The sequence below is a fragment of the Microcaecilia unicolor genome, chromosome 7, assembly GCF_901765095.1.
Source record: "Microcaecilia unicolor chromosome 7, aMicUni1.1, whole genome shotgun sequence".
Lineage (NCBI taxonomy): Eukaryota > Metazoa > Chordata > Amphibia > Gymnophiona > Siphonopidae > Microcaecilia > Microcaecilia unicolor.
Window position 1 is genome coordinate 157,950,010 of NC_044037.1, and position 25,411 is coordinate 157,975,420.

The 25,411-nt window shown below is 42.3% G+C and overlaps 1 protein-coding gene across 1 annotated transcript in view; it reads right to left on the minus strand.

Moving 5' to 3' along the window:
- Nucleotides 1–25,411, minus strand: part of PIKFYVE (phosphoinositide kinase, FYVE-type zinc finger containing) — a 750,252-nt gene that overhangs the window by 72,120 nt on the left and 652,721 nt on the right. The window contains 2 exon segments of the mRNA XM_030210724.1: nucleotides 19,038–19,299; nucleotides 20,584–20,712. Of these exon segments, the coding sequence (XP_030066584.1) occupies nucleotides 19,038–19,299; nucleotides 20,584–20,712 (391 nt within the window).

Here is a 25,411-nt window from a genome sequence, read left to right on the forward strand (position 1 = left end):
ATTGTTACATTAAGAGCTAGATAACCCCTTGTATAACTTATATGATAGTAGAAGTAATATGTACTATATAGAAACATTTCTTTGCTTTTACCTTAATAGATATGTATATAAAATAAGTTTTTCCTTTCCGGTTGAGAAGATGATGGCTGCGTGCCATGGGAATACAGCGTTGCTTCACTTCTTCAGTTATTTCCTGTTGGTTCTTTATAACCCAACCCACCTTCTCTTTCCTTCTAATGCTGCAGCTGTTCTGTTTGTCATCATTTAGACAAGTCATTTCAGTCACTGATTAGTATGTATGTTTCATGCCGTATCATTAGAAGTTCTTGGTGTAAAAATCACATGTTTTAATTTGTTTTTTTCCCTTTCACTTGTTTAGGCACAAAAGCTTCCTGCCATCGCATTCGGGTTTATTTTATTTACTATGTTCCTTTTCTGAGTGTATGGGTATTAATTTGTCATATTTATGGGTATTCACTTGTCATATTTGCACCACGATTCTGGTGTCCTGTTTCACAATTTATTATAATATATGCTTCTCTTATATTTTCCTGTTTAGATGCTACTTCCAACCTATCCGGTACCCGCCCCAAATGCATTTAATATGTATTTACCTTTATTTCAATTTTTCTGGGGGTATAGCTCTGGACTACACATGTTACAATGCCTTTCTTGTCTTTTGTTGAAATCGGTGTTTCAGTAACATATATGGTTATCCCCTGTTACTCTTATTATAGTATGTAGAAGTATCATGTCTTGTTTAATGTCTATATTTTGTTTCTATACACAGCTCCCAATATAACTTTACAGTTTATTATTTGCCTTACATTACAAATAGGGTAGGCCCAGTTTTTACCATATAATATGTACACTTTACTTTTATTTCGCAGCTGGATCCTTAAAGTCTTCAGAATCGGCTGCCGCCCTTAAGGTGCCCTACAGTTCGTCCCTCATATACGTAAATATACAGACATGATGCCAGGCTCTGCTGTTCCAGGCTGGAGATTATTGCCAGGTCCTTGTTTACATTTTGTAACTTAAAGTTGGGAAATTTTTACTCCAATTCCCTATACTCTATACCTTTTCTATTTCTATATCTTTATCTTGCAATGAGATAGAACAATTGACAATTACTGGTACTGGCTGGGATTGCGGTAAACCACCCCATATTGGGACTAATATCTGCCATAAGCAGGTTAACCGTGGTTGGGGTGACAGTAACTAAAAATATAGATTTTGGAATATACACCTGTTTTAAGGTGTCCTCTAGTGAGGTGTTTGATTTTGCGTAACTGGTATATTTGGCCCCCTTGGATATACTTATAGCTGGTGTCGATCAGTTGCTTGGGTTTAATTACTGATCTAGAGATTAGTCGGGAGGGTGCCTGTCCTAATTCCGGCAGGGTATATCCTGGATTTCTGAGTCTAGAACACTTAGGAACGTTAACTGGGGGTGTGTATAGCTCAATGATGCGTTTATGGGGCTCTTGACTATGTATAATCCCTACTCTTCAGACTTTTTTCTTTAATACTTTTACCAATTTTAACGCTTATATTGGGTTGTGAGCAAATATTTGTTCTCTGTCTCTCCAAATTATGGGGATTCCTTTACCATCCATTTTGTGAGTAGTTAAATCTTGTACAAGTACTTTGATGGTGGAGTGAGTTCTTATTTCTTTGGACAGACTACATAAGGTCTAGACATTAGAAGATATTTGAGTTATGAAAGATACATAAGAGTTATTGGATTTATTACTGAAGATACATAAGAGTTATTGGAGTTATTACAGAAGATACATAAGATGTTTGATATAGTGTAGAAACAGTTAGATAGAGTTCAGGGACTGATGCTCTGCGAAGCTTCCACTTGCTGAGGGGCAAATTCTTGTGTTGTCCCTATGGTAGGTGACAGTGCCTAGTTAGGGGTTTAGATACAGCTAGGGTACTAACACAAACATAGTTTTAGGGACATGTAAATACTTGGATATAGCTTAGGTACTAACCCGGATTTAGTCAGAAATAGTGTAGGGAATTTAGCGAGCATGGTTAGAGTAGTTAGGGAATGACGGAACGGACATTTGAGTCCTTTAGCATAGATTTTGCACGGTGCGGTGTCCCCCGCCTTATATCTATCTGTCTACCCAACGCAGGGTAACACAGTAGTGGGGGTGTGCCGTTAAGGTATCCCCACCGAGACGGTGGTGTGACCTTTCGGATTTCCTCCGTGTACCTGTAGTTTATTGTCACGTTAGTTGTGATAACCTACGGTGTTGGTGATTTTTAGTTGTATTCATATTCGGATTTCTATTGGCAATTTTATATTCGGATTTCTTGTGGAGATAATAGTAACAGATAGTAGTGATATAGGTGTTGTATAAGACTAGATTTGCCAGTACAATTTTGACACAACCCAGATATCGGTGTTCTACCATACCAGAGTTCTGGTACCCAATTCATTATGCTGCCTCTTGAGAGAGTGATAAATCACTTCCCAGGAGACCACATAAATCTTATAAAGTTTTGCCAAATATGGCATTCCTGGAATAAGTTTCAGCCTGGACTCTCGTGGCCCCGTAAGGGCACCTTTAATACCAAAACTCTGCAAAGGTTATTAAACTTTATTTACACATACACACCCGATTCCACCCGTCATCTCCACTTTCAGATTCTCAGTAGATGGGTATCGACTATCATTGATCACGTGATCCCAGACACTGTCGATTTGACATTGTTATTGATACCTGGTGAGGTCAATCTTAATCCGCGGCCTAGTAGACGGCCCCCTGCAAGAGCCGATTCACTCATTCCACATAAATCCAATGCTCCTAGTGCTAACAATCAGTGCCGGGACTATCGCTCTCAGCCTACTCCCAGCCACCGAACAGAAGTACAGTGCAACCGTTGTTTCCAATTGGGACATTACGCCATGGAATGTCCATGCTGGCACCTTCCTCATAGTCAATACCGTCAACCTCCTTCAGACTCCCCATCGCTACGTGTCTCCCGGATGCAGATACGACAGCCACAGAGAGACCGCAGGCGACCGAGTGACCTCCCCTCGCTAGATAACCCACATTGCCAAAACTGTAGGAATGATTACCCTGATAATCGTGGCCGCCGGTCTCAACTTGAAAAAGGCCCACCCATCACTAATATACGATCTAGAGACTACCATTCTGGCCCTAGTCCTGATCGCTACGCCAATGTCCAGTGTTATCGCTGCCAGCTATATGGCCATTATGCCTTTCAGTGTTCTCAACCACCACGTAATCTGCCCCGAGCTCAAGTTCGGGCAATGCGGCTATTACGCAACCGTCTGTCCGCGACCACGACTACGCGTACCTATAAAACACAGATCTGATTTTGCTGCTCTCAGTTACTCATACTACTCAGCTCCTCATTTGATATCCAGAAACCATTTATCTGTATATGTGTTGGTGTGATGTTTCTGTTTCTATTACAGGTGACATGTTTTTATTTTATATTTCTCTTGGTTTAATTGCATGTGTATATTTATGGTACCATACAAATGACCTAACTGAGTCAGCAAGTTATTTATTTGCTTCTATGCATACCCTCCCTGGGGAGTTCTTATCAACTGCAGGGATGAGCGATCCCCAGAGGATATTCATTTTATGTTTTTTTTATATATATACCTTCACTGACTTATTTATGCCATTTTACGCTATACAGGATCCCTTTTAAATAAAAGCTGTGTATTGCTCATTGTTAACATGTTTTTTTGCTTTAACTGTTGCGCTGTTTAAATTGATGTGACATTCACTTCTTTAGTTTCTTCATGAATATAAAGCCTTTATTTTTGAAATCTCTTTATGGTATGTGTGATATCTGAAAGCTTTTCATTATTTCCTTGTCTAAGAAAGAAGCAATATTTAATAACCATTATCCGTTCTATGGAATAAATGCGAGAAATATTCCCTTGAACTGGCCATTCGGGGGAATATTTTGCGCTGATCATAGATTCTGTAGTATTCTTGAACAGAGAATTGGTGAAGCTTTCAGACATAAAAAAAGGAAATTTATGCACTCCACTTTCTGATTCCTTTCTATTTAAAACAAGTTATCACAATAACCCCTGGAATGCCAACTATTGCGCTTTTTTATCTCTCTGTCTTTCACTGCGAGTGATTGTGAGACAAACTGGTGTAGATTATTTGTGTGCAACGGTCATGGAATTCATGCCTTGTGTATTTAACTAACACCTTGCTTCAACTAACTCTTGCCACGTGGTGGTTTTGTCTTGAAGCGATATGCTTCTTCCTACTTCTTTGATGGATTAAAAAGGGTTACTTAAACTCTATGTGAAGGTCAATCAAGGGTGGCTGCACTTTTGAAAGTTTTTTTCTTCAATTTATCTTTTTCAAGGAACCTTTTTCTTGCATTGCCATCTGAATATGCCTTGCTGCAATTCAGATGTATAATATTTTGTTTTATTTTTATTTTTTTTTATCCCATTTTTATCTTACACCCCTCAGGGTGGTTTTCTAAAATTTTTTTTTTTTTTTAATTTTTCATTTTCGATGCTTTGTTTCTTACCCTGCCTCCTTTCTGGCCCCCATTTATACCCACGACCCGCCTCCTAATTCTTGTATTTAAGCAATGCTTCTTCATGACTCCCGCTAGCATTATGACTTCTTCCAATAAATTAACCACATAAATTGCACTACTGGTCTGTTTAAGTTTTGCCTTTCCCCAGATGGATACAGAAATTCCGTTGATGTCCCTCACCGAGGAGACGACCGCTAGCAAAGAAGAGCTACCCGCTAATGTATCTGATCTGAAGGCTATGTTGCAGCAAAGAATCGCTAGATTAAAGGACAGATGCACAGACCCCAACATTACCCGGTGTGAGATACGAGACATTATTGAGCGTGAGTTTCAACAGATGCATCGATTGGTCCATGAGCGAAAGAGACAGGCTCTCCACTTACTGGAGTTGCAAGAAGCTTTGGCCTCTACCCTTCTTTCTGAATCGTCTAGCTCGTAAGTCCTGCTGGCCTCCTGCAACTGAGGGCCCAACCCTTGGTGAATGGTAGTCATCGCAGGTGAAGATTCCATACCTACTGGCCATAGATTGCAACGCATTATCCGTGCCTTTAGACTATTTTTGTTCACCATATTTTTGACCCTCCATACATCAATAACTCGAACAATCAATTTTTATTGTTAGTTTATTTGTACTCTTTTCTTTTGTTCCATAAACTTTACCATTGTTATTTGATCATCTCTTCGTAATGATTACCAATCTGTCTTGCACATTATGCAAGCCAGAAGTGGGGATATATTATGCAAATCCCAATTCCTAGTATTAAGAGGGTTTAAGTTGAAGCTCTGACCCCTACCAATCAGGAGATATTATTTCATATATACTATTGCTATTTATGTAAATTGGCTTTTCATTATCGGACCCTTATGGTTTCCCTTTTGCTTTTGCACATAATTAGCACTGTTTTCTCCATGTTTACATTGTCTTTCATGTCTCTTGACATCTATATATTATTTTTGCTTATTCAGTTTACGCTGATTATGCCCACCAAGATATAGCAATGTATCATTCAGGCATACAGTCATTTTGCTTATTCCTTTGCCAACCTCTGACTCTTGATGGGCTGATTATGATGGTGCATGCCTAGAATAAAGACATGGAAAGATCCAAGTTTGTACACCACAAGTACGTCTTCAAGATCTATCCAGGCCCAAATGATGTTAGATCCCCCAAGATTGTGGCAATAATCTTTACACCTTGCAAACTACTGGATCACAAGTTTTGGGTCCATGTGAAAGATATACGGGTTTACTCAGCCACAGGACCTGAGGTTACCAGCCTAACCATCTCAAGACCAGCCACTTCCTTCAGCAGGCCAGCCTGAAAACCCAGATCTCCGTCCAGATTCTTCAACGCTTCCACCGCCTCAACCATGATCGATGAAAGAGAATTCAGAACTGATACTTAATTTGAGAATTACTGTTGCTGTTTATGGACATTATAGATTCATATTTTGTTTTATTTTCAGTTTAGCAGTAATCCTGTCTAGATATTGAAAAGGTTTTATTTTTATTTTCCTATTATTTCCTTTATTGTTCTAATTGCTTTTCTAACAGTTTTCCAATTATTTCTGTTTATGTAATTGGAATTGAAGTTGATATTGCTCAGATACAAGGGTAACATCAAACCCTAATACTGGCTATGATATCATAATGTAGGTGTAAACCCTGTTAGTATCAACCAGTTATGCAATTGTTTAACTTTGGTGTAGGCTTACTTAAGCTGCATGTCTTTCTGTAGATTTGACTAAGCTGCAAGTGGGGTAACGGATATATAAAATGCTTCCCATACTTCCAGGTCATTATGCATATGTCAAGATCCATGCATGACCTTTGTTATCCACTTTTTAGTGCTCATGATTGGATGCTAATGATGAGTAATAGTAAGGTCCAGGCATTCCGACCTGTTTAAGGATTCTGAATACCTACAACCTAAAACAGCCTGCAAACAGAGTACTAACCATATATTTGTTGAGCCCATAACAATGCTTAATCGAAACCACTGTTCCTTCTCAAGACCACTGAGATAGATACATTAGATTATCTCCCCATGCACTATGCAACAGATACAATAGAAGCCATAGAAAGACCTGAAAGTGTTTATTAGTATGATCCACCTGAAATTGCTATTACCTCAAGAGGGGTAACATCAAGATTAAGGCCCAAGGGATTGGGTAATATAAAGGGAATTCCATATGCCCAAATAATATATCACCTGAGAATGAAGTTTCCTATCTTGCACCATACCTTCTAACAATTTGTAAGACCAAAACTCCCCCTCTCGTTTGATAGCTTGCCACCTTCCGGAATGGATGATGACAAGCTTGACGAGCTTGGTATCACCCCTCTCCAGAGGGGGTGACAAGTGGGGAATGTATAATTATACTACAGCAAGAGGCCCTCACTGGATGCCCACCGGAAGGGTGGAAGGCCAGATTTTAGGACTCAGGCTGTAAAAATACCAGCTAGGTTTAAAAATCTATGACTGGCTGAGCAAGGACTTGCTTTTCCTGCAAGTTAATATGCGTTCTAGTTTAAGATCTATCCACTGGAATAGTGGTGGGCCAAGCTACATAGCTTTGTACAGCTGAAAAGCACTGACTGGGCCTGATAACCTACTAATGGCCTTATAGATGAGTCTTAACAAAATCAGGTACAAATTGAATGTAGCACTTATTAAAATGGAGTTTGTCTTTCTATAAGATGAAACTGAGATCATAAGATGATAAAAAAAAGAGGAAGTGAAACTGATATGCTAAAAATAAGATGTTCTGGCAGAAGAGAAAACATGTTGACAAAAGAGGATATTGCACAATAACTTGCAATAGCTAGAACGGAAGCACCTGGCCGGATAGGAAAGTATGATCTCAGAAATTGAGAAATATTAGAAAAAAAGGTACCTCACAATTGACTTGAATTGGGACCAGGGGCTATAAAAGAGATAAGATTTTGAGAGAGAGTTGGAGTCCTCCCCAACGCTTTCTCAGACGGCGGAGCCCTATGCGATTGAAACCAGATCTGTTTGATGTCTGTACTTAATTGAAAACTTGGTAAGAATAAAGTCTTCTTTCTGAAATCTATCTCTGTCTTTATTTCCAATAATTCTTTACCTGTCATTCTAACTAAAAACTAAGCCACATACGATTAACACACACTTCTTACACTAATTTTTATAGATTTCTAATACCATATATATGGGAACATAAATGGGCAAAGATATACTTAGATCCTGATAGACAGAAGGCCATGGTCATGGACATTATCCTAGACTTACGTCTTCTGGTATCTACACAACAGAGATACCACTGGGATGGAATATCAAAAGGATTTAGGCAGGCGGCCCAATATATAGTGGAGGCGCAGACCCTTTGTCCCTGGAGAAGGGTATTCCTGGGGCGCAAAGAGGGCCTTTAAAATTTACAGTTCCCACACCGCCAAAAATGCTTTTCGCCTTCTGGGGGAAGACCCAACTCCCCTGCGTTCCAACAATAGAAGTTCATGTAATTTGTTCCTCCAATGCCAGTAATCTGGTGGGGACCCACTCGTCCAAGCGCCCATTATAAGTTTCTTCCCAACCAGACTGGCCTTGCGAATGAGCTGCTGGGTCCCTTTACCATGGAGTCAAAATACTTCATACTTATCCAATAATACCCCCTGTGGTGAGAGTGGAATCCATAGCTTCACCAGAGACTCTAGATAGAGAAATATCTGCCTCCAAAATGCCTGAATCTTATGGCAGGTCCACAGGGAATGCACTAGCGTACCCTCCCCCTGCTCACATTTCGCACAAAGTGGATCTACAACCCCCCCCCAAATTTGAATAATTGACTTTTGGCCATATACGCCCTGTATATTATACGGTACTGACACTCCCGAAGACCTGCATTAACCGTTAACTGGGGAATACGTGCTATCAGTTTAGGGAAATCTAATTGCAAGTTCGGTTGTCCCAAATCTACTCCCCATCTTTGGCGAATAGCCTCCGTATTTCTCTGTCCCTCCTGCACCCCTATAGCTTTCTGCAGGCCCGATATCGACAATCTATCTCCGGGGACTATCCCAAAAAAGGCCCTAATTCTACGCCCATGTCCACTTTCCAGCTTACTTTGGTTCAGAGACCGTACATAGTGAGTCAATTGATGATATGCGAATAGGTGATTCATACAAATACCTACTCCTAAGGCTCCTAATGATAGGATCTTCCCCCTTGTATCCAGAACGTGCTCAAGCCTCGTGATTCCCAAATCCGCCCATTTGCGAAATATTTTATTTTCAGACCCTGGGGCAAATTGTGGGTTGTCCTGCAGTGGCAGTAGGTCTGAAACATCTGCCTCCAAGCCCCATATCCTATTCAAGTCCCTCCAAACCTCCCGTAGGGGGCCCAATAGCATACTATTTCGCATGTATATCGGAATTGCTCTCCTCTCGCAATGCAATAGGTAATGTGGATGAAACGGTTTAAAAAACTCATATTCCATATCCCGTGGTGTATAATCCTGCCTCCCCATTAGCCAGTCCCCTAAGTGGCGCAGCAGACAAGCTTGGTTGTATCTGCGGATATTAGGAAGTCCCATACCTCCCTCCCTCCATGAGCCCATGAGTAAGTTCAAAGAAAGTTTCGGTTTAGCATCTCTCCAAACAAACCTCCTCAGGTATCTATAAAGCTGACCTAGGTCTTTACGCCGAAGCCACAGGGGTAGTACCTGGAATGTGTATAGCCACCTCGGGAATTCAGCCATTCGAAACAGATGTATCCGCCCATGTAACGTAAGCGGTAATGTCCCCCACAAGCTCAATCGACTCTTTAGCTTATCTAACAGATGATTGAAATTTAGTTGGTATAACATGGACGTTCTCATAGAGACCCTCACTCCTAAATAAGGAAGAAAATCCGAAGCCCACTTGAGCGGGAATCCAGCTCCCCACTCTGTCTTCACACTTGTGTGAGCTGTCAATGCCAAAGATTTAGAATAATTGATTTTGAGCCCTGCAAAATCGCCGTACTCCTGAAACAATTCCAACAGAGCTCTCAACGATCGAGCGGGGTGTGTTAGATGTACTAATATGTCGTCCGCAAACGCGGAAACCTTGAACGATGAAGTGCCCCATGTCACCCCCTCCACTTCTGGGTGGTTCTCAATTTCCCTGAGCAAAGGGTCCAGAGCTAACACAAACAGCAGTGGGGACAATGGACACCCCTGCCGGGTGCCTCTTCTAATCTGAAACCGTGCCGAGTTCTCCCCATTAACCCACATGTAAGCCTGTGGGTTAGAGTAGAGCGCACCCACTGCCCTACGAAAATACCCATCCACTCCGACTCTTTCCATAACCGTGAAATTCCATATCACCCGATCAAAGGCCTTCTCTGCGTCAAAACTGACCAACAGGGAAGGCCTTTTCCGCCTCTCCACAATCTCCAGGGATGCCAGTAGTGCCCGAACATTGCTCCCCACCGACCTGCCTTTTACAAATCCCACCTGTGGGGGCGCAATCAAATCTGGCAATACTCGTGACAGCCTGTTGGCTAAGATCTTAGCATAAATTTTGACATCGCAATTTAGTAGAGATATGGGCCTATACGACTCCACCTCAGACCCGTCTTTCCCAGGCTTCAATAACACTATTACTTTTGCTACATTCAAGGCATCTGACATTGCCCCAGAAGTTGCCATGTCATTATAAAGATTTAACAAAGGGATTGTCACCTGGTCTTGGACTAACTTGTAATATGCTATGGTGTATCCATCAGGCCCCGGTGCCTTTTGTATATTACTCTGCTGGAGCGCCAGCATCAGCTCACCCTCTGTAATTGGACCATTTAAATACAACTTCTGGGATTCTGATACCCGAGGTAAGGCCTGGTTAGTCAAATACAGCGTACTGTCTTCCATTGTGTCTAGTGGCTCCCTGTACAATTTCTCATAATACCGTTTGAAACATTCTGCAATGTCCTTAGACTTTCTGCAAAGCTGACCACCCTCATCCTTTACCTCTAAAATTCCCTGGGTACCTCTTTTCCCCCGCACCAATCTCCCTAGCAGTGCCCCAGCTTTGTTACCATGAATGAAAAATTGATATTGATAATACTTATGGGCCTTGACAGCCCTCTGATGGAGTAATTCATTCAGTGCTTTCTGAGTGGCTAAGAGAGCTCCCTTCTCCCCAGGTGTCATACGTGCCCCACATCTAATCCTCTGTGAACGGACCTCCTTTTCCAGTCTGATGATCTCTTTATCCCTCATCTTCTTGACTCTAGCCCTATAAGCAATTATCTCTCCCCGTATCACCGCTTTTGATGTTTCCCAATATAAACTAGGTTGGTTTTGATGTTGCTTATTGTGAGTTGCATATTCCTTCCATTTGTCATTTACATATGCTTTAAATTGGGGGTCCCAAAATAACTCAAAGGGGAATCTCCAACCTCCCCCTCCTCCCCCAGCCCCGAGACCCTGTAGCTGGAACCAGATGATTGCGTGATCCGACACCTCGCACGGCCCTATCTCCGCTACTGGTACTTTTGAAAATAGAGCTCTCGAGATGAAGAAGTAATCTATACGCGATTGCGTGAGATGTGCTCTAGATGTATGAGTATAGTCCTTTACATTCGGGTGCAACACTCTCCATACATCAATCATATCCAATGTGGAGCAGAGAAAGGGTAAGCCCCCCACCCCTGGGCTCTGACCTGAAGCCGAGGGACCTGTTTTATCCATCTGAACATCATACACCAGATTAAAATCTCCTCCCAGGATCACATTTCCCCCCTGATAGGGACCCAACAGCTCAATGAGGGATCGGTGGAACTTACGGTCATACACATTGGGTGCATACATATTACATAGAATATACATAGATTGCCCCAATTCCACTTCAACTAGTACATATCTGCCCTCGGAGTCCCGCTTGACTCGTTTTACCCGAGCCTGTAAGCCTTTCCGGATTAATATCAAGACCCCCCCCTTTCTTACCTACCGCTGGGGATCCTACTGCCTGTTCCACCCATCCCTGCTGAAATTTATTGTGTTCCTGAGTTGTCAAATGTGTCTCCTGCAACAATGCAAGATCTGCTTTGTGCCGCCGCAGGGCCTGCAGCACCTTGGTGCGTTTAATGGGAGAGGATATCCCCCCCCACGTTCCAGGAAATTAATTTAACTGATCCCATCGGTCAGTAGGACTCCTGTGCTATATATAGATTGTAGAACTTTCCCTGTGAGACCGCACCCCCCAGCCCCTGGGTGCAACCTCCATCCACCATTCCATTGGAAACAGAACATTTCAAATCTTTCAACCTTTGCTGCTCGGAAGGAAGAATTACAATAAGAAAAAAACAACATAACAAACCATACTAGACACAGAAAATATTTAAGCACATACTTATACTCCCCCCCCCTCTCCCTCTTCCCCAACCCCTCCTCATTGGTAACTGCGTCCTCACTGAGAACTGGTCACGCCCCCTGCCCCTCCCCTCACCCGGCGACATCTCCTTACAATATAACTTTTCATAACTCAGCTTTAGAGAAAGTTTTCAAATTATCAGCATATAGCTTTCTAAATTACTCTCATGCCCACCAGTAATTGACACCTTCAGTGCACTGTCCTCAGTTGCTCCTGGTGCGTCTTCTCAGTGATCTTCCCCCTGCAACTTGTGTTTCTCTTTGCTTAGATCTTTCCCCACCGGGCGCTGACCCGGCAGATTGCCAGATACCTCTCCATCACCACTCTCCTGCTCGTGAACTTCCATTCGTTTCACAAATTGCTTCGCCTCCGCAGGGGATGTGAAAAAGTGTGGCTTGCCTTCAAACTGGATGCGCAACTTGGCGGGAAATAGTAATGCAAAACGTGCTTGCCTCTCGTAGAGCTGCTTGCAGACCTCCGTAAACTGTCTGTGCTGGGCCGCCACCGCTGCTGAAAAATCTTGGAAACAAAGTACTGTAGAAGCTTCATACTGGATCTTGCCCCGCGTGCGCCATGTATGTAAAATATCCTGCTTGTGGGTATAATTCAGGACTCTGCATATTACAATTCTTGGTCTCTCCTTCCCTTGTCTGGTACTGCCCAGCCGGTGTGCCCGCTCAATCTTCAAACAGTTTTCCAGTTCTTTCAAATTCAAAGCTTTAGGCAGCCATTTCTCCAAAAACTGCCTGAGATCCACTTCCCTAATGGACTCAGGCAGTCCCAGAAACCTTAAATTATTACGGCGTGAGCGGTTCTCTAAGTCTTCAAGCTTGGACTCTAGGCTTTCCAGTCTTTTTAGCATCTCTTTCTGTTGGCTTTCATGCTGCATACTTTGGTCTTCCATATCAGAAAGGCGCTGCTGAAAGCCTGACATGTCCGTTTTTAAGCCTTCTATTTTTCCGTCCAGCTGCTCAATTTGGTCTGAGATCCGTTGCAATTTCTTGTCCACCGATACCTCCAAGAGGCTCGATACTTCCCCCGCAATCTCTGTTGCCCAGATCGAGCTCAGCGATTCACCCGAGGAGCCTGCGTCCGCCATTTCGCCATCTCCCACGCAGCTCCTCGTTCCTTCCTTGCGGCTCGATTTTGACGCCATTCCAGCGGCGATTTCGATAGATTTTGTTGCCGGTGAGTTCCCACTGCTCTTGCGGCGGTTTCGCTGAGTTTTTCCCCCGATTTTGATGTCGCTACGGGTCGATGTTTCCTGAGGATCCGCGGAGCTGCTACGTGCGGCGTCCTCCCTTTAGCCTAGCATCACGTGACTCCCCCCTGGGCCCTCTTAAAATTGGAGAGCTGGGTATGCCCCTGGCTGTCAACACAGTGAGTGAAGTTAATGCAGGGAGATCAACAAGGTGGCTATTAGAAGTCTCTGTAGATAAAAGCAACCTATGTATAATGGTGTAGGCCACAATATGCTCTTTAAAAAATACACTGCGTTGTTAATGTCTTTTGATTGGGTTTTTTTTGCTCATTTTGAAACTTGACCCCATGTGAGGTCACATGCCTGTTTCCCCGTGGCCTGGGACCACTGGGAAGCTAGGGTCCACTGGTCCAGCCTCAAATGGAAGCGTGCCATGGATGTGATGTGAATAGTCCAGGCCATGTACATAAGTACATAAGCACCGCCATACTAGGAAAAGACCAAGGGTCCATCAAGCCCAGCATCCTGTCTCCGACAGCGGCCAATCCAGGCTTCAAGAACCCGGCAACCTCCCCCCCACCCCCCAAAAAATTTTTTTTTTATAATGTTCAATGGACTTTTCCCTCAGGAATCTGTCCAAACTCCCTTTAAATTCCGTAAGGCCAGCTGCTGTCACTACATTCTCCGGTAACACGTTCCAGAGTCTAACTACACGCTGAGTAAAGAAAAACTTTCTCCTATTTGTTTTAAATCTACCATATTCTAGCTTCATCTTGTGTCCCCTGGTTGTTTTGTTGTTTGAATGTGTAAACAAATGCTTCACATCTGTCCGCTGTACTCTGCTCATTATCTTGTAGACTTCTATCATATCACCCCTCAGCCACCTTTTCTCCAAGCTGAAGAGCCCTAACCTTCTCAGCCTTTCCTCATAGGGAAGTTGGTCCATTCCCTTTATCATTTTCGTCGCCCTTCTCTGAACCTTTTCTAATTCCTTTATATCTTTTTTGAGATGCGGCAACCAGAATTGGACACAATACTCGAGGTGCGGTCGCACCATGTAGCGATAAAACGGCATTATAACAGCCTAGCAATTTCAACATCTACTTAGTTGATACCTGCTGGCTCAGAACCACCCGCAAGTGCTATGAAGACCAATGCCTTCATTTGCTGATCCAGAAGAAAAGCATGGGTTCAGTGTCTAGCAAGGCATTATAACATCCTCACACCTGCTTTCCATACCTTTCCTAATAATACCCAACATTCTTTTTGCTTTCCTAGCCGTAGCAGCACACTCCAATTGTTGGAGCCTTAGCACCTAAAATAGTTCTACTACTACTACTACTATTTAGCATTTCTATAGCGCTACAAGGCGTACGCAGCGCTGCATAAACATAGAAGAAAGACAGTCCCTGCTCAAAGAGCTTACAATCTAATAGACAAGAAATAAAGTAAGCAAATCAAATCTTTTATTAAACCTTTTATTTTCCTCGCAGCAATGTCAGCGAAGCACACAACACAGCAGGCCTGCCTCCAGCCCCTCCCCTCCCTCAGTGTCCCGCCCTCGCGGAAATAGGAAATACATCATCGCAAGAAGATCAAGTATATGTGTACAGTATCATCTCATACCTTATACTATGAGTTCTGTGTGCTGATTCTTGAGCGTCTTCCTTTGATGTGCTCTTTACCTGCCAATTGTCTAGATAGAGAAAACTAGTGTACTCCCAGTCTGCCTGGCGATGCTGTGACTAAAGCAAGACATTTTATGAAAACTCTGGTAACTGAAGTGTGGCCAAAGGGCAGAATGCGATACCAGCAGTGGTGTTTCCCAATGCGAAAGACACGCTCAACCACACTGGCCTGTGAAAAAGAAGAGAGTTCCGGTCTAAGCAATTCTTGGTGCTGAGAGCTTAACATTGATGCTCTTGGTGGGCAATTTGGAGGGATCTTGCTCAATGAAGAGTGCAATCCATCTGGACTATTCTGAGAACCACTGACCTGAGGGGTTTACAGTCCATCCTATCTGGGAACTGCTTTGCTGCATCCCAAAGTTTCTGGACTGGTCTGGTATGGATACTAAGGAAGGAGAACTTACATCTTGCCTGATAATTTTCTTTAGTCCTACCAGACCAGTTCAGAAGCCTTCCCTAGCTAAATATTAATGAACATGCTTTCATTCTAAATTGTTCTTCTATTTTCCTATAATTTCTCAGTTCAAACTGCTTTTATTTTACAATTCCTCTAACTTATCTCATTGGATAAGAACATAATAGTAGACATACTGATTCAGACCAATGGTTCATCTAGCCCAGTATCCTGTTTTCCAAAAAGAGGCCAAGCCAGGTCACAAGTACCTGGCAGAAACCCAGATCATGGCAAAATTCCATACTACAAATCCCAGTGAAAGCAGTTGCTTCCCATGTCTGTCTCAATAGCAGACTATGGACTTTTCCTCCAGGAATTTGTCCAAACCTTTTTTAAACCCTTATAAGCTAACCACTGTTACCATATCCTCCAGCAAAGAGTTCCAGAGCTTAACTATTCATTGAGTGAAAAAATATTTTCTCCAATTTGTTTTAAAAGTATTTCCATGTAACTTCCTCGAATGTCCCCTACTCTTAGTACTTTTGGAACGAGTAAAAAAAAAAAAAAAAAAAAAAAATCGATGTACTTCTACACCATTCAGGATTTTGTAGACCTCAGTCATATCTCCCCTCATCCGTCTCTTTTCCAAGATGAAGAGCCCTAACCTCTTTAGCCTTTCCTCATGCAAGAGGAATTCCATTCCCTTCATCATTTTGGTCATTCTTCGAACCTTTTCTAATTCCGCTATATCTTTTTTGAGATACAGTGACCAGAACTGAACGCAATACTCCTGCAATCACACCATGGAGCAATACAAAGGCATTATAGTATTTTCTGTCTTATTCACCATCCCTTTCCTAATAATTCCTAGCACCTTGTTTGCTTTTTTTGGCCGCCACCACCACAACACACTGAGAAGATTTTAGCATATTATCTACAATGCCACCTAGATCTTTTTCTTGAGTGCTGACCCCCAAGGTGGACCCTAGCATCAGTTAACTATTATTCAGATTATTCTTTCCAATGTGCATCACCTTGCATTTATCCACATTAAATTTCATCTGCCATTTGGATGCCCAGTCTTCCAATTTCCTAAAGTCTTCCTGCAATATTTCACAGTCCGCATGTGCTTTAACAACCTTGAATACTTTTCTATCTGCAAATTTAATCACCTCACTCGTCGGTCTGATTTCCATATCATTTATAAATATGTTAAATAGTACCGGTCTCAGTACAGTTCCCTGTGGCACTCCACTCTCCTCCATTGAGGTAAATGACCATGTAACCGTACCCTCTATTTTTTTTTGTTACATTTGTACCCCGCGCTTTCCCACTCATGAATTCCTAATCTACACCAGAACCTTGCCTCCTATCCCATGGCTCTTTCATTTTCTTAGGAGTCTCTCATGAGAAACTATCAAAAGCTTTTTGAATTTCTAGATACACTACATCAACCGGCTCACCTTTATCCATAGGTTTATTCACGCCTTCAAAGAAATAAAACAAACTGGTCAGGCAAGACTTCTCTTTGCTGAACCCATGCTGACTGTCCTAATAAACCATGCTTGTCTACGTGTTCTGTAATTTTATTCTTTATAATAGTTTCCACTATTTTGCCAGGCACCGACATCAGGCTTACTGGTCTATAATTTCCCATATCACCCCAGAACCCTTTTAAAAAAATCAGTGTCACATTGGGCACCCTCCAATCTTCAGGTACTACAGACGATTTTAATGACAGGTTACGTATTTCTAACAGCAGATCAGCAATTTCATGCTTGAGTTCTTTGAGTATCCTTGGATGTATGCCATCTGGTCCAGGTGATTTACTACTCTTTACAGGGCCAGTGCTAGGGTTTCTGGTGCCCTCCTGCAGCCTATTAGTTGGCGCCCCTACTCATCCAGTGGCGGGATCACTATGGCTCCACCCCTACAGTAGTCACACCCACAGTAGCCACACCCCTTTTACCAGCCACGGCACATATAGGCATCATTGAAAATATTACACCAGTATAAGAGAAAAAAAAACTTGTGGTTTTTTTTTTGTTTTTGTTATAAATAATTTCTGTAAGCTGCTATAGCTCCACTATACCCAAAATGACAGAAATCAAATTAGCATACAGACCAGGAATTAGGAGAACAGTCTTGCCAAACCAGAAACAATATGCTATCAAAATCTCAGAACCTAACAAACAGATTCCTATTCAGACACTTGGCCTTGCAGTCACACATACAGAACAGTGATAGCCCCTCTTCAAATTCTTCAAACATTAACCTGAAATCCTAAGAAGTTAGACTCTGAATGCAGACAATACCAGAAAAACAGAAAGAAACACATTGCTATACATTGCAAAATAAGACAGCAGATGTAAATTCTCAAAGTGGACATATTCCAAACACTAAAATGAGGAGACTGGGAAAGACATTACAGATGAACTGACTAACAGACCTCCTTCCCCCAAGAATACAAACCTTCATAGACCTCAAAGAACCATGAGGGGCACCTTAATATATCAGCCTGTGGGATCCATTTATACTCACTGAGAAATACTATGGAAGAAGCTTTAATAATAAGTGGTACCACACTTCTCCCAATGCACTGATTATTCCCCGACAGGCAATGATTTGGCCATATCACAAGTGTGGTGTTACTTCAAAAAATGTATAAATACCTTCTTTATATTGTGTCTATATTTCTAAGCACATTACTTATCTGGTCCAGTCTCATTCCCCAGATCAGCTGGAGAAGACCATCAAACCACCACTCAAAAGAGAACAATGAAAAAGAATCAACACTATAATGGAGACGTTCATAGCTAAAGATTGTTTTGCTCCATGGATTGATATAGATTGCCAGATGGCATTCCTTTATTGAAGAGTGATCTGAACCCATTCACTATATATATTCAGAAGACAACTGAAGTTTTGATCATGGCTGTAGCCAGATGGGGGTGGGGGTAGGCTCTGATAAATAGCAAGCAACTGCCAAAGCTTTTAGCAGATGGAAACATTCAGAGATGATTTTCAATAAAAGGAACATGCAAGCAGCTTTATGATATCCAGGGCTGGGGCTCTCCTTAACCAACTCCTCTTCAATTTTGGTTCTATGTACAATTCATATTTAAGTGGGATCCTTTGGTCCTAGCTATCTTTCACCATGCTTACTGGTCGAATGTGGTTCTCTTGCTTGAAATGTGGGCCTTTATATCCTGGTGACCAGCACAGTTCTATTACTATTTCGTATGTCTTTCCTTTCAATCAGACTTGGATTCCTTGAACAAAGTTAACACCATTCACCTCTCTCTACATAACCAACCAGCACATCAAAGGATACTTATTTATTTTACATATTTTCTTAATAATCAAATTTATATAATGGTATTACAAATGGGTGTTAGAAAACAAATATGGAGACCCAGGAATGTATGCTAAGTCCCAACAAGCCTGAAGAAGCCAACAAATGGTGGCTTGTGCCGAGTTCTAATACTCAAGAGTGTACAATTCCCAAATGGAACTGACATTTTGGCAAACCCAGCAACTCACAAATCTACTAATTCCGCATATTTGGCATTCTATAGCACCCAGGTTTCAAACTGTACTAGCATATCATATATACTCTCACACTCAGACTCATTATCACAACACAACCAAGCCATTTAGTCATGGAAAACAGAAAACGGAGGAAGGAAATATTCAGAGGAATGTAAAAGGTAAAACAGGTCAAACTATTCAAAGATAGTAAGGGAAAAAACGGCCTGTTGAATTCCGACTATAAAATTGCAGTGTTACATACCAATGATGCCAACCACCAGCTCATCACTGGTGTCATCACGGCCCACTAGCAGCGAGTAGTCAATGATGAGGTGGCTAGAGAGGAAGTGGGAGTCGCTGTGGATAGAGGTCCTTAGCACTGACTTGCAGTGAGATCGGATATACAATGGATTATCCCGCACCATCTTCAGTAAGTTCTCATCCAGCAGCACCACATCACAACTCTCCTTCCCCGTATCAGTCTTCACATTCCGATTTCTCAAAGAACCTTTCAAGTCAAAAACCTGCCACAGAATGAACAGTAGAGCTGTCATTGGATTTTATCAACTGCTTTAGTTATTTTTGATCAACCTTGTTTAAAGAAATATAGGAATACAGAGCAGTGACGGAAGCTCATCCTATTGTCAGTGAGAGATAATGTGAGAATACAGAGAGCTTAAGACTGGAATTGTACGTTTGACTGCAGCACTCTAAACAATTATTAAAAACTATGAGCCAGATAGTTGGTGGGACCTCTGAACTACTGTGGTACAACAAATACTATTTTTCTCTGGGAAGGATCAATGATTAAATTCCATATAAGAAATCTCCCACTAAAAACGTTTTGTGTTGTTTTTTTTAATGATGGATCCTCAGGTGGGCTCAACCAGAACTCTGTATTAGCCAGTCACCATATTCCTCATAGGTTTATTCCATATATTGTTTTTCAATTATATAGATTTTTTCCAATACTTACCTACAAGATAATAACCCATAAAATTATTAAGTGGTATTTTTATGCTTAATGGAGGATTTGAAAAAGTACTGAAAAAATATCTAAATGAAAAAAACATATGGAATGGACCTATGAGGAATATAGTAATTAGCTAACACAGAGTTCTAGTTGAGCTCACCATCTGAGGAAGCAATAATTAAAAAAAAACTTTTTAATGGAAGATTTCTTATATGGTTTTTTATAAATACAACCTATGCATGTATGTGCCTTTACAAAACAGACTATCCAAAAAGCTCTCTAACTTTGTGTATGTAAGTGCCCAGACTGGGAAGAAATGAAAGTTTCTTGTAAGACACGTGTGTACATGCCAATCATGCCCCTGGGAACAGTGTGTGTATATATATATATATATATATATATATATATATAAATATCTAGATAGATATATCTATATATATATATATATAGAGAGAGAGAGAGAGAGAGAGAGATCTCATATAAATGAAGGTGCCATGTTTTCTGTGCTCCATCTTTTATGAATGTGTACAGGCAATATAGTTTATCCCTATGTGAACATCTACAGCTGATTTCTGAATGACTCTGCCTGGCTTAGATTGCAGCTCTCCTTAGAAAAAGAAATATGTAAAACAGTGAAGCAGTGATGGTGGTGGGGCTGTCAATAATTAAAGAATGCTATTTAATTTCTTACTGTACACAGTTGCCATGCGATTATTGCTAGCACTGGGAGTCAATTTATGGCATCAATGGGCACCATGTATAAAGAAGAAAGCCTGCAGCTGAGCTCTCCTCTGCTCCCCATGTAGTGTCTGTGCACAGAGATACAGCTACTCACCTGGGCCATTTTCCTGCCATAAAAAAGATTCTCCATGACCAGCAAGTCCAACTTTTTCTCAGTGTTGTTCTGTGAGTTCTTGTAACCAATTCGAAACACACCAAGAATCTTAGCTAAGGCAGTAGGTCTCTGGGGAAAAAGGAAGAGCCAAACACACAAATCACTATACTGTGTTCCATTTTCACAATCAGAAATACTACTTAATCACAGCAACAGTCACTTGGATAAATCTAAACTGTGCTTTCTCCAGGCTCACTCAACAAATAACATGTACATGTATCTGCACAATAATTCCAAACACTACCGCAACAACCTACATAAATAATGGCTTATGTGCAAAAGATGACAATGTGGATGTTAGGATGGAAATAAATGGTTTTGTCCAGTATTTGTAGGTAAAGTGAATTATTCAAATCAGAGAACAATGGCTTTGCACCATATTTCTGGCATCACACTATATGACATCTGCTGAGAGGAGAGACAAGAAGAAACAATGGAGTTGATAGTCAAAATGATTTAACCAGAAAGGAGAGGCGCCTGCCTGGTTAAATCATTTTGGTCAGCATTTTATGAATCACTGAACGCCAATATTATTATCAGGGGCTGTAAATTAGAATTGGGTAAGGTTGAGGCACAGTGATATATAAGTGATTTGTTCAAGGTCATAGAATTATTCTGTGTCCTGAACACTAGAGGATATAGGAAAGAAAGAGGAATCCTTCCATAACAGGTTAGATGCATACATTTATCCTCTCCTACCAGAAGATAGAGACCGAGAACCAGTGGATTGATGACATCACTCCATATAGGGTCCTGTGCAGTCCACACCTAAGCAGTATTTCTGTATCAATGCAACATGAGAACATTCCTCCTCACATGGGTGAAGAATCAACTGAAACCAACTCAGAGTTTAGTCCACTGATCAACAATTAACGCAATGTGACAAAATACTAACAGCACTAGCTCCCCCTCTAGTCCTAGAGTATGACCCCTCTTTTCCATACACTACTCCTGCAGGACGCATTACTGAGAGGCAGGTCCTGGACTGGTTTGGAGGGCCTCAAGGGAAGGAAATTAGCAAGTGAGATCTAATTCCTCATTCCAGACCCAGCCCAGACAAGTGCGAAGTACCAAAGCAATGTAACAATGAGGGATCCTAAACAGGCCTGCCTCTAAAATATGTCCTTGTCCCTTAACAAACCCAATCACATTCTCAACAACATTGCCTTTTCTTCCACTGTTCTCTTGAATATGATCTTTCGGTTCGGCCTCTGGATCTCGCTGCTGCTTGGCAGGCTGCCTCACTTCACCAGACACTTCATCATGATCACTTCCCCTCTCGTCCTCCTCCCGCCTCTTCTACCCCCCCCCCCCCTCATCTCCCTCCCCACCCACCCCCACTTTTGTCATCCTTCTCTGCCAGATTCTAATGATACTCAATATGCCACCACTTCCTCCACTTTCCTCTGTCTAGTCATCCTTTAAACAACCAACAGCCCTCATGATTTCTAAAGCGCTCACCTCTCTTAATCCAGCCTCCTCTTTGTTACACCCTTGGCCCGCCCGTCTATTCAAATGTCTTTCTTCCCAACTTGTTACTTTTTTCTTCCTGTCAACTCCTCTCTCACCTCTGGCACAGTTCCCTTGTCTTGGAAACATGCACTTGTCCGTCCACTTATTTAAAAACCCCATCTCGATTCTTCCCCTCCAGCTTTCATCCTATGTCCAATTTTTCGTTCCTGTCTAAACTTCTAGAGAAACTTGTTCACCAGCAGCTTGTCTAACATACTGAAAATTGTAATGTACTTCATCCTTTTCAATATGGTTTTTGACACCATCAAAGCACAGAAACCCTCCTCCTTGCTCTTCTCAACTTTCTTCGCTCTTCTCTTGATCAGCGTTGTTCAGCGATTCTTCTCTCCTTTGATCTCTCATCTGCATTTCACCTTGTTGACCATTCTCTTCTTCTCTGTTGCCTTAAGTCTATTGGCCTCACTGATACCATACTCACCTGGTTTTCAAGTTATCATAGCAACAGTACATATCAACTGTCCTTCAGCAAGTCATCTCCCCCCCCTTTCCTTCTACTATCAGGTGTTCCCCAAGGCTCCATTCTCTCCTCTATACTCTTCAATATCTTTCTGGCCCCCCCTTATATCATTCAAGAACACTCTTGCATCCCCCTTCTGCTATGCAGATGATATTCAGATCGCCTGTAGAATCTCCAACAATTCTGCCTTTATTCACCTTAACTTTGGTCTTTTTCAGGTTTCCTTTTGACTCAAATTTAACCTGCTTTTCCTCAATAGCTCAAAGCGTGAGGCTTTTTTATTTCCTTCCTCCCAGTCCTCCCAGTTGGTCTCTCTTTCTCCCTCCCCCTTCCTGGATTACCACCCTATTCCCCTTCATGATTAGGTGCGGATCCTTGGGGTTACTTTTGACTCCTCGCTGACTTTCAAATTGCAAATTAATGCTATCTTATGCTTAAGCCTTCTTTCCTCTTCGTGTTCGCTCTGTCTTTTTTCCCCCGACCATCTTCGCCCAGTTGTCTTGAGTCTAGTAATTTCACATCTCAAGTACTTTAACTCCCTCTATGCTGGCCTCCATCTTCAGTCACTTCAAGTTGTTCAACCGCCGTTAAGCTCCTTCACAATGTACACTGCTCTGATCACGTTACCCCCCCCCCCCCCCCTCTCCATGCAGAACACTGGCTTAGAAACATGACGGCAGATAAGGACCATATGGGTCATCCAGTCTGCCCATCCTCAGTAGCCGCTAACTCCTCCTTTTCCTAAGAGATACCACGTGTCTGTCCCACACCTTCTTAAACTCTGACAGTCTTTGTCTCCATGACCTCCACTGGGAGGCCATTCCACATATCTGTGAAAAAGTATTTCCTCAGATTCGTCCTAAGACTATTTCCTTTTAACTTCATCTTATGCCATCTCATTCCAGTGGTTTCCTTCATTTGAAAAAGGCTCACCTCCTGTACATTAATGTCACTGAGATATTTAAACATCTCTATCATATCCCCTCTCTCCCAGCATGTACATGTTGAGGTTCATGAGCCTGTCCCTATATGTTTTATGACCAAGACCGGTGACCAATTTTGTAGCCACCCTCTGGACCGGCTCCATCCTGTTTGTATCTTTCCTTAATTGAGGCCTCCAGAACTGCACACAGTATTCAAAATGGGGCCTTACCAGAGACTTGTACAAGGGCACTATCACTTCTTTTTTCCTGCTGGTCATCCCTCTCCTTATGCACCCGAGCATCCTTCTGGCTTTGAGCGTTGCCTTTTCTACCTGTTTGGCCACCTTAAGCTCATCATACTCAATCACTCCCAAGTCCTGCTTTTCTTTCATACACAGAAGCTCTTCACCCCCTAAACTGTACCTTTCCCTTGGGTTTTTGTGACCCAAGTGCATGACCCTGCTTTTCTTAGCATGAAAACTTAGTTGCCAATTTTTGGACCATTCTTCAAGCTTTGCCAGATCCTTTCTCATATTATCTACACCCTTCAGGGTGTCCACCCTATTACAGAGTTTGGTATCAGTCGCAAAGAGACAAACCTTACCAGACAGCCCTTCCAAAATATCACTCAAAGATGTTAAAAAGAACTGGCCCAAGGACTGACCCCTGCGGTACACCACTTGTAACATCCTTTTCCTCTGAGCAAACTCCATTTACCACTAACCTCTGTCTCCTTCCATTTAACCAGTTTTTAACCCAGTTAGTCACTTTACTACTACTACTACTTAACATTTCTAAAGCGCTACTAGGGTTACGCAGCGCTGTACAATTTAACATAGAAGGACAATCCCTGCTCAAAGAGCTTACAATCTAAAAGAAGCGTGAGCAGTCAGACCGATAGGGGCAGTCAAATTGGGCAGTCTGGAGTTCCTGAAAGGTAAGAGTTAGGTGCCGAATGCAGCATTGAAGAGGTGGGCTTTAAGCAAAGACTTGAAGATGGGCAAGGAGGGGGCTTGGCGTAAGGACTCGGGGAGGTTGTTCCAAGCATAGGATGAGGCGAGGCAGAATGAGCGGAGCCTGGAGTTGGCGGTGGTAGAGAAGGGTAATGAGAGGAGGGATTTGTCCTGTGAACGGAGGTTTCGGTCCTATACCGAGGGCACTCAATTTACTTATCAGTCGCCTGTGCGGAATTGTGTCAAAGGCTTTGCTAAAATCTAAGCACACCACATCTAGCGCCCCTCCCATGTCCAAATGTTTGGTCACCCAGTAAAAGAAGTCAATCAGATTTGTCTGACAAGATCTGCCTCTAGTATAAACATGCTGCCTCAGGTCCTGCAGTCCATTCGATTCAAGAAACCTCATAATTCTCCACTTTAGAGGCAGTTCCACTACTCACCATTGAGATCAGACTGACCAGTCTAATTCGTAACCACCTCCTTGCTTCTGCCCTTGTGATGAAGGACCACATCTGCCCCTCTCCAGTCCTCCGGGAACACTCCAGATTCTAGGGAAGCAGTGAACAGGTCAGACAGTGGAGTCGCCTGAACTTCTTCAAGCTCCATGAGTAACCTCGGATATATCCCATCAGGCCCCACCGCTTTGTCTACTTTTAGTCAGCTCCTCATGAACACAGTCTTCCGAGAATCGGTCCAGGTCTACCATACCTTATTAGCATTTGTCTTCTGCAGTCCCGCCCCCGGCCTTTCATCCATGAACACTAAACAGAAATATTTGTTTAGCAGTTCAACTTTACCCTTACCAGCTTCAACATATTCCTCCCCCTCAACCTTCAGCCTCACAATGCTAGTATGGCACTTCCTCCTGTCGCTTACATATCTAAAAAGTGTCTTGCCCC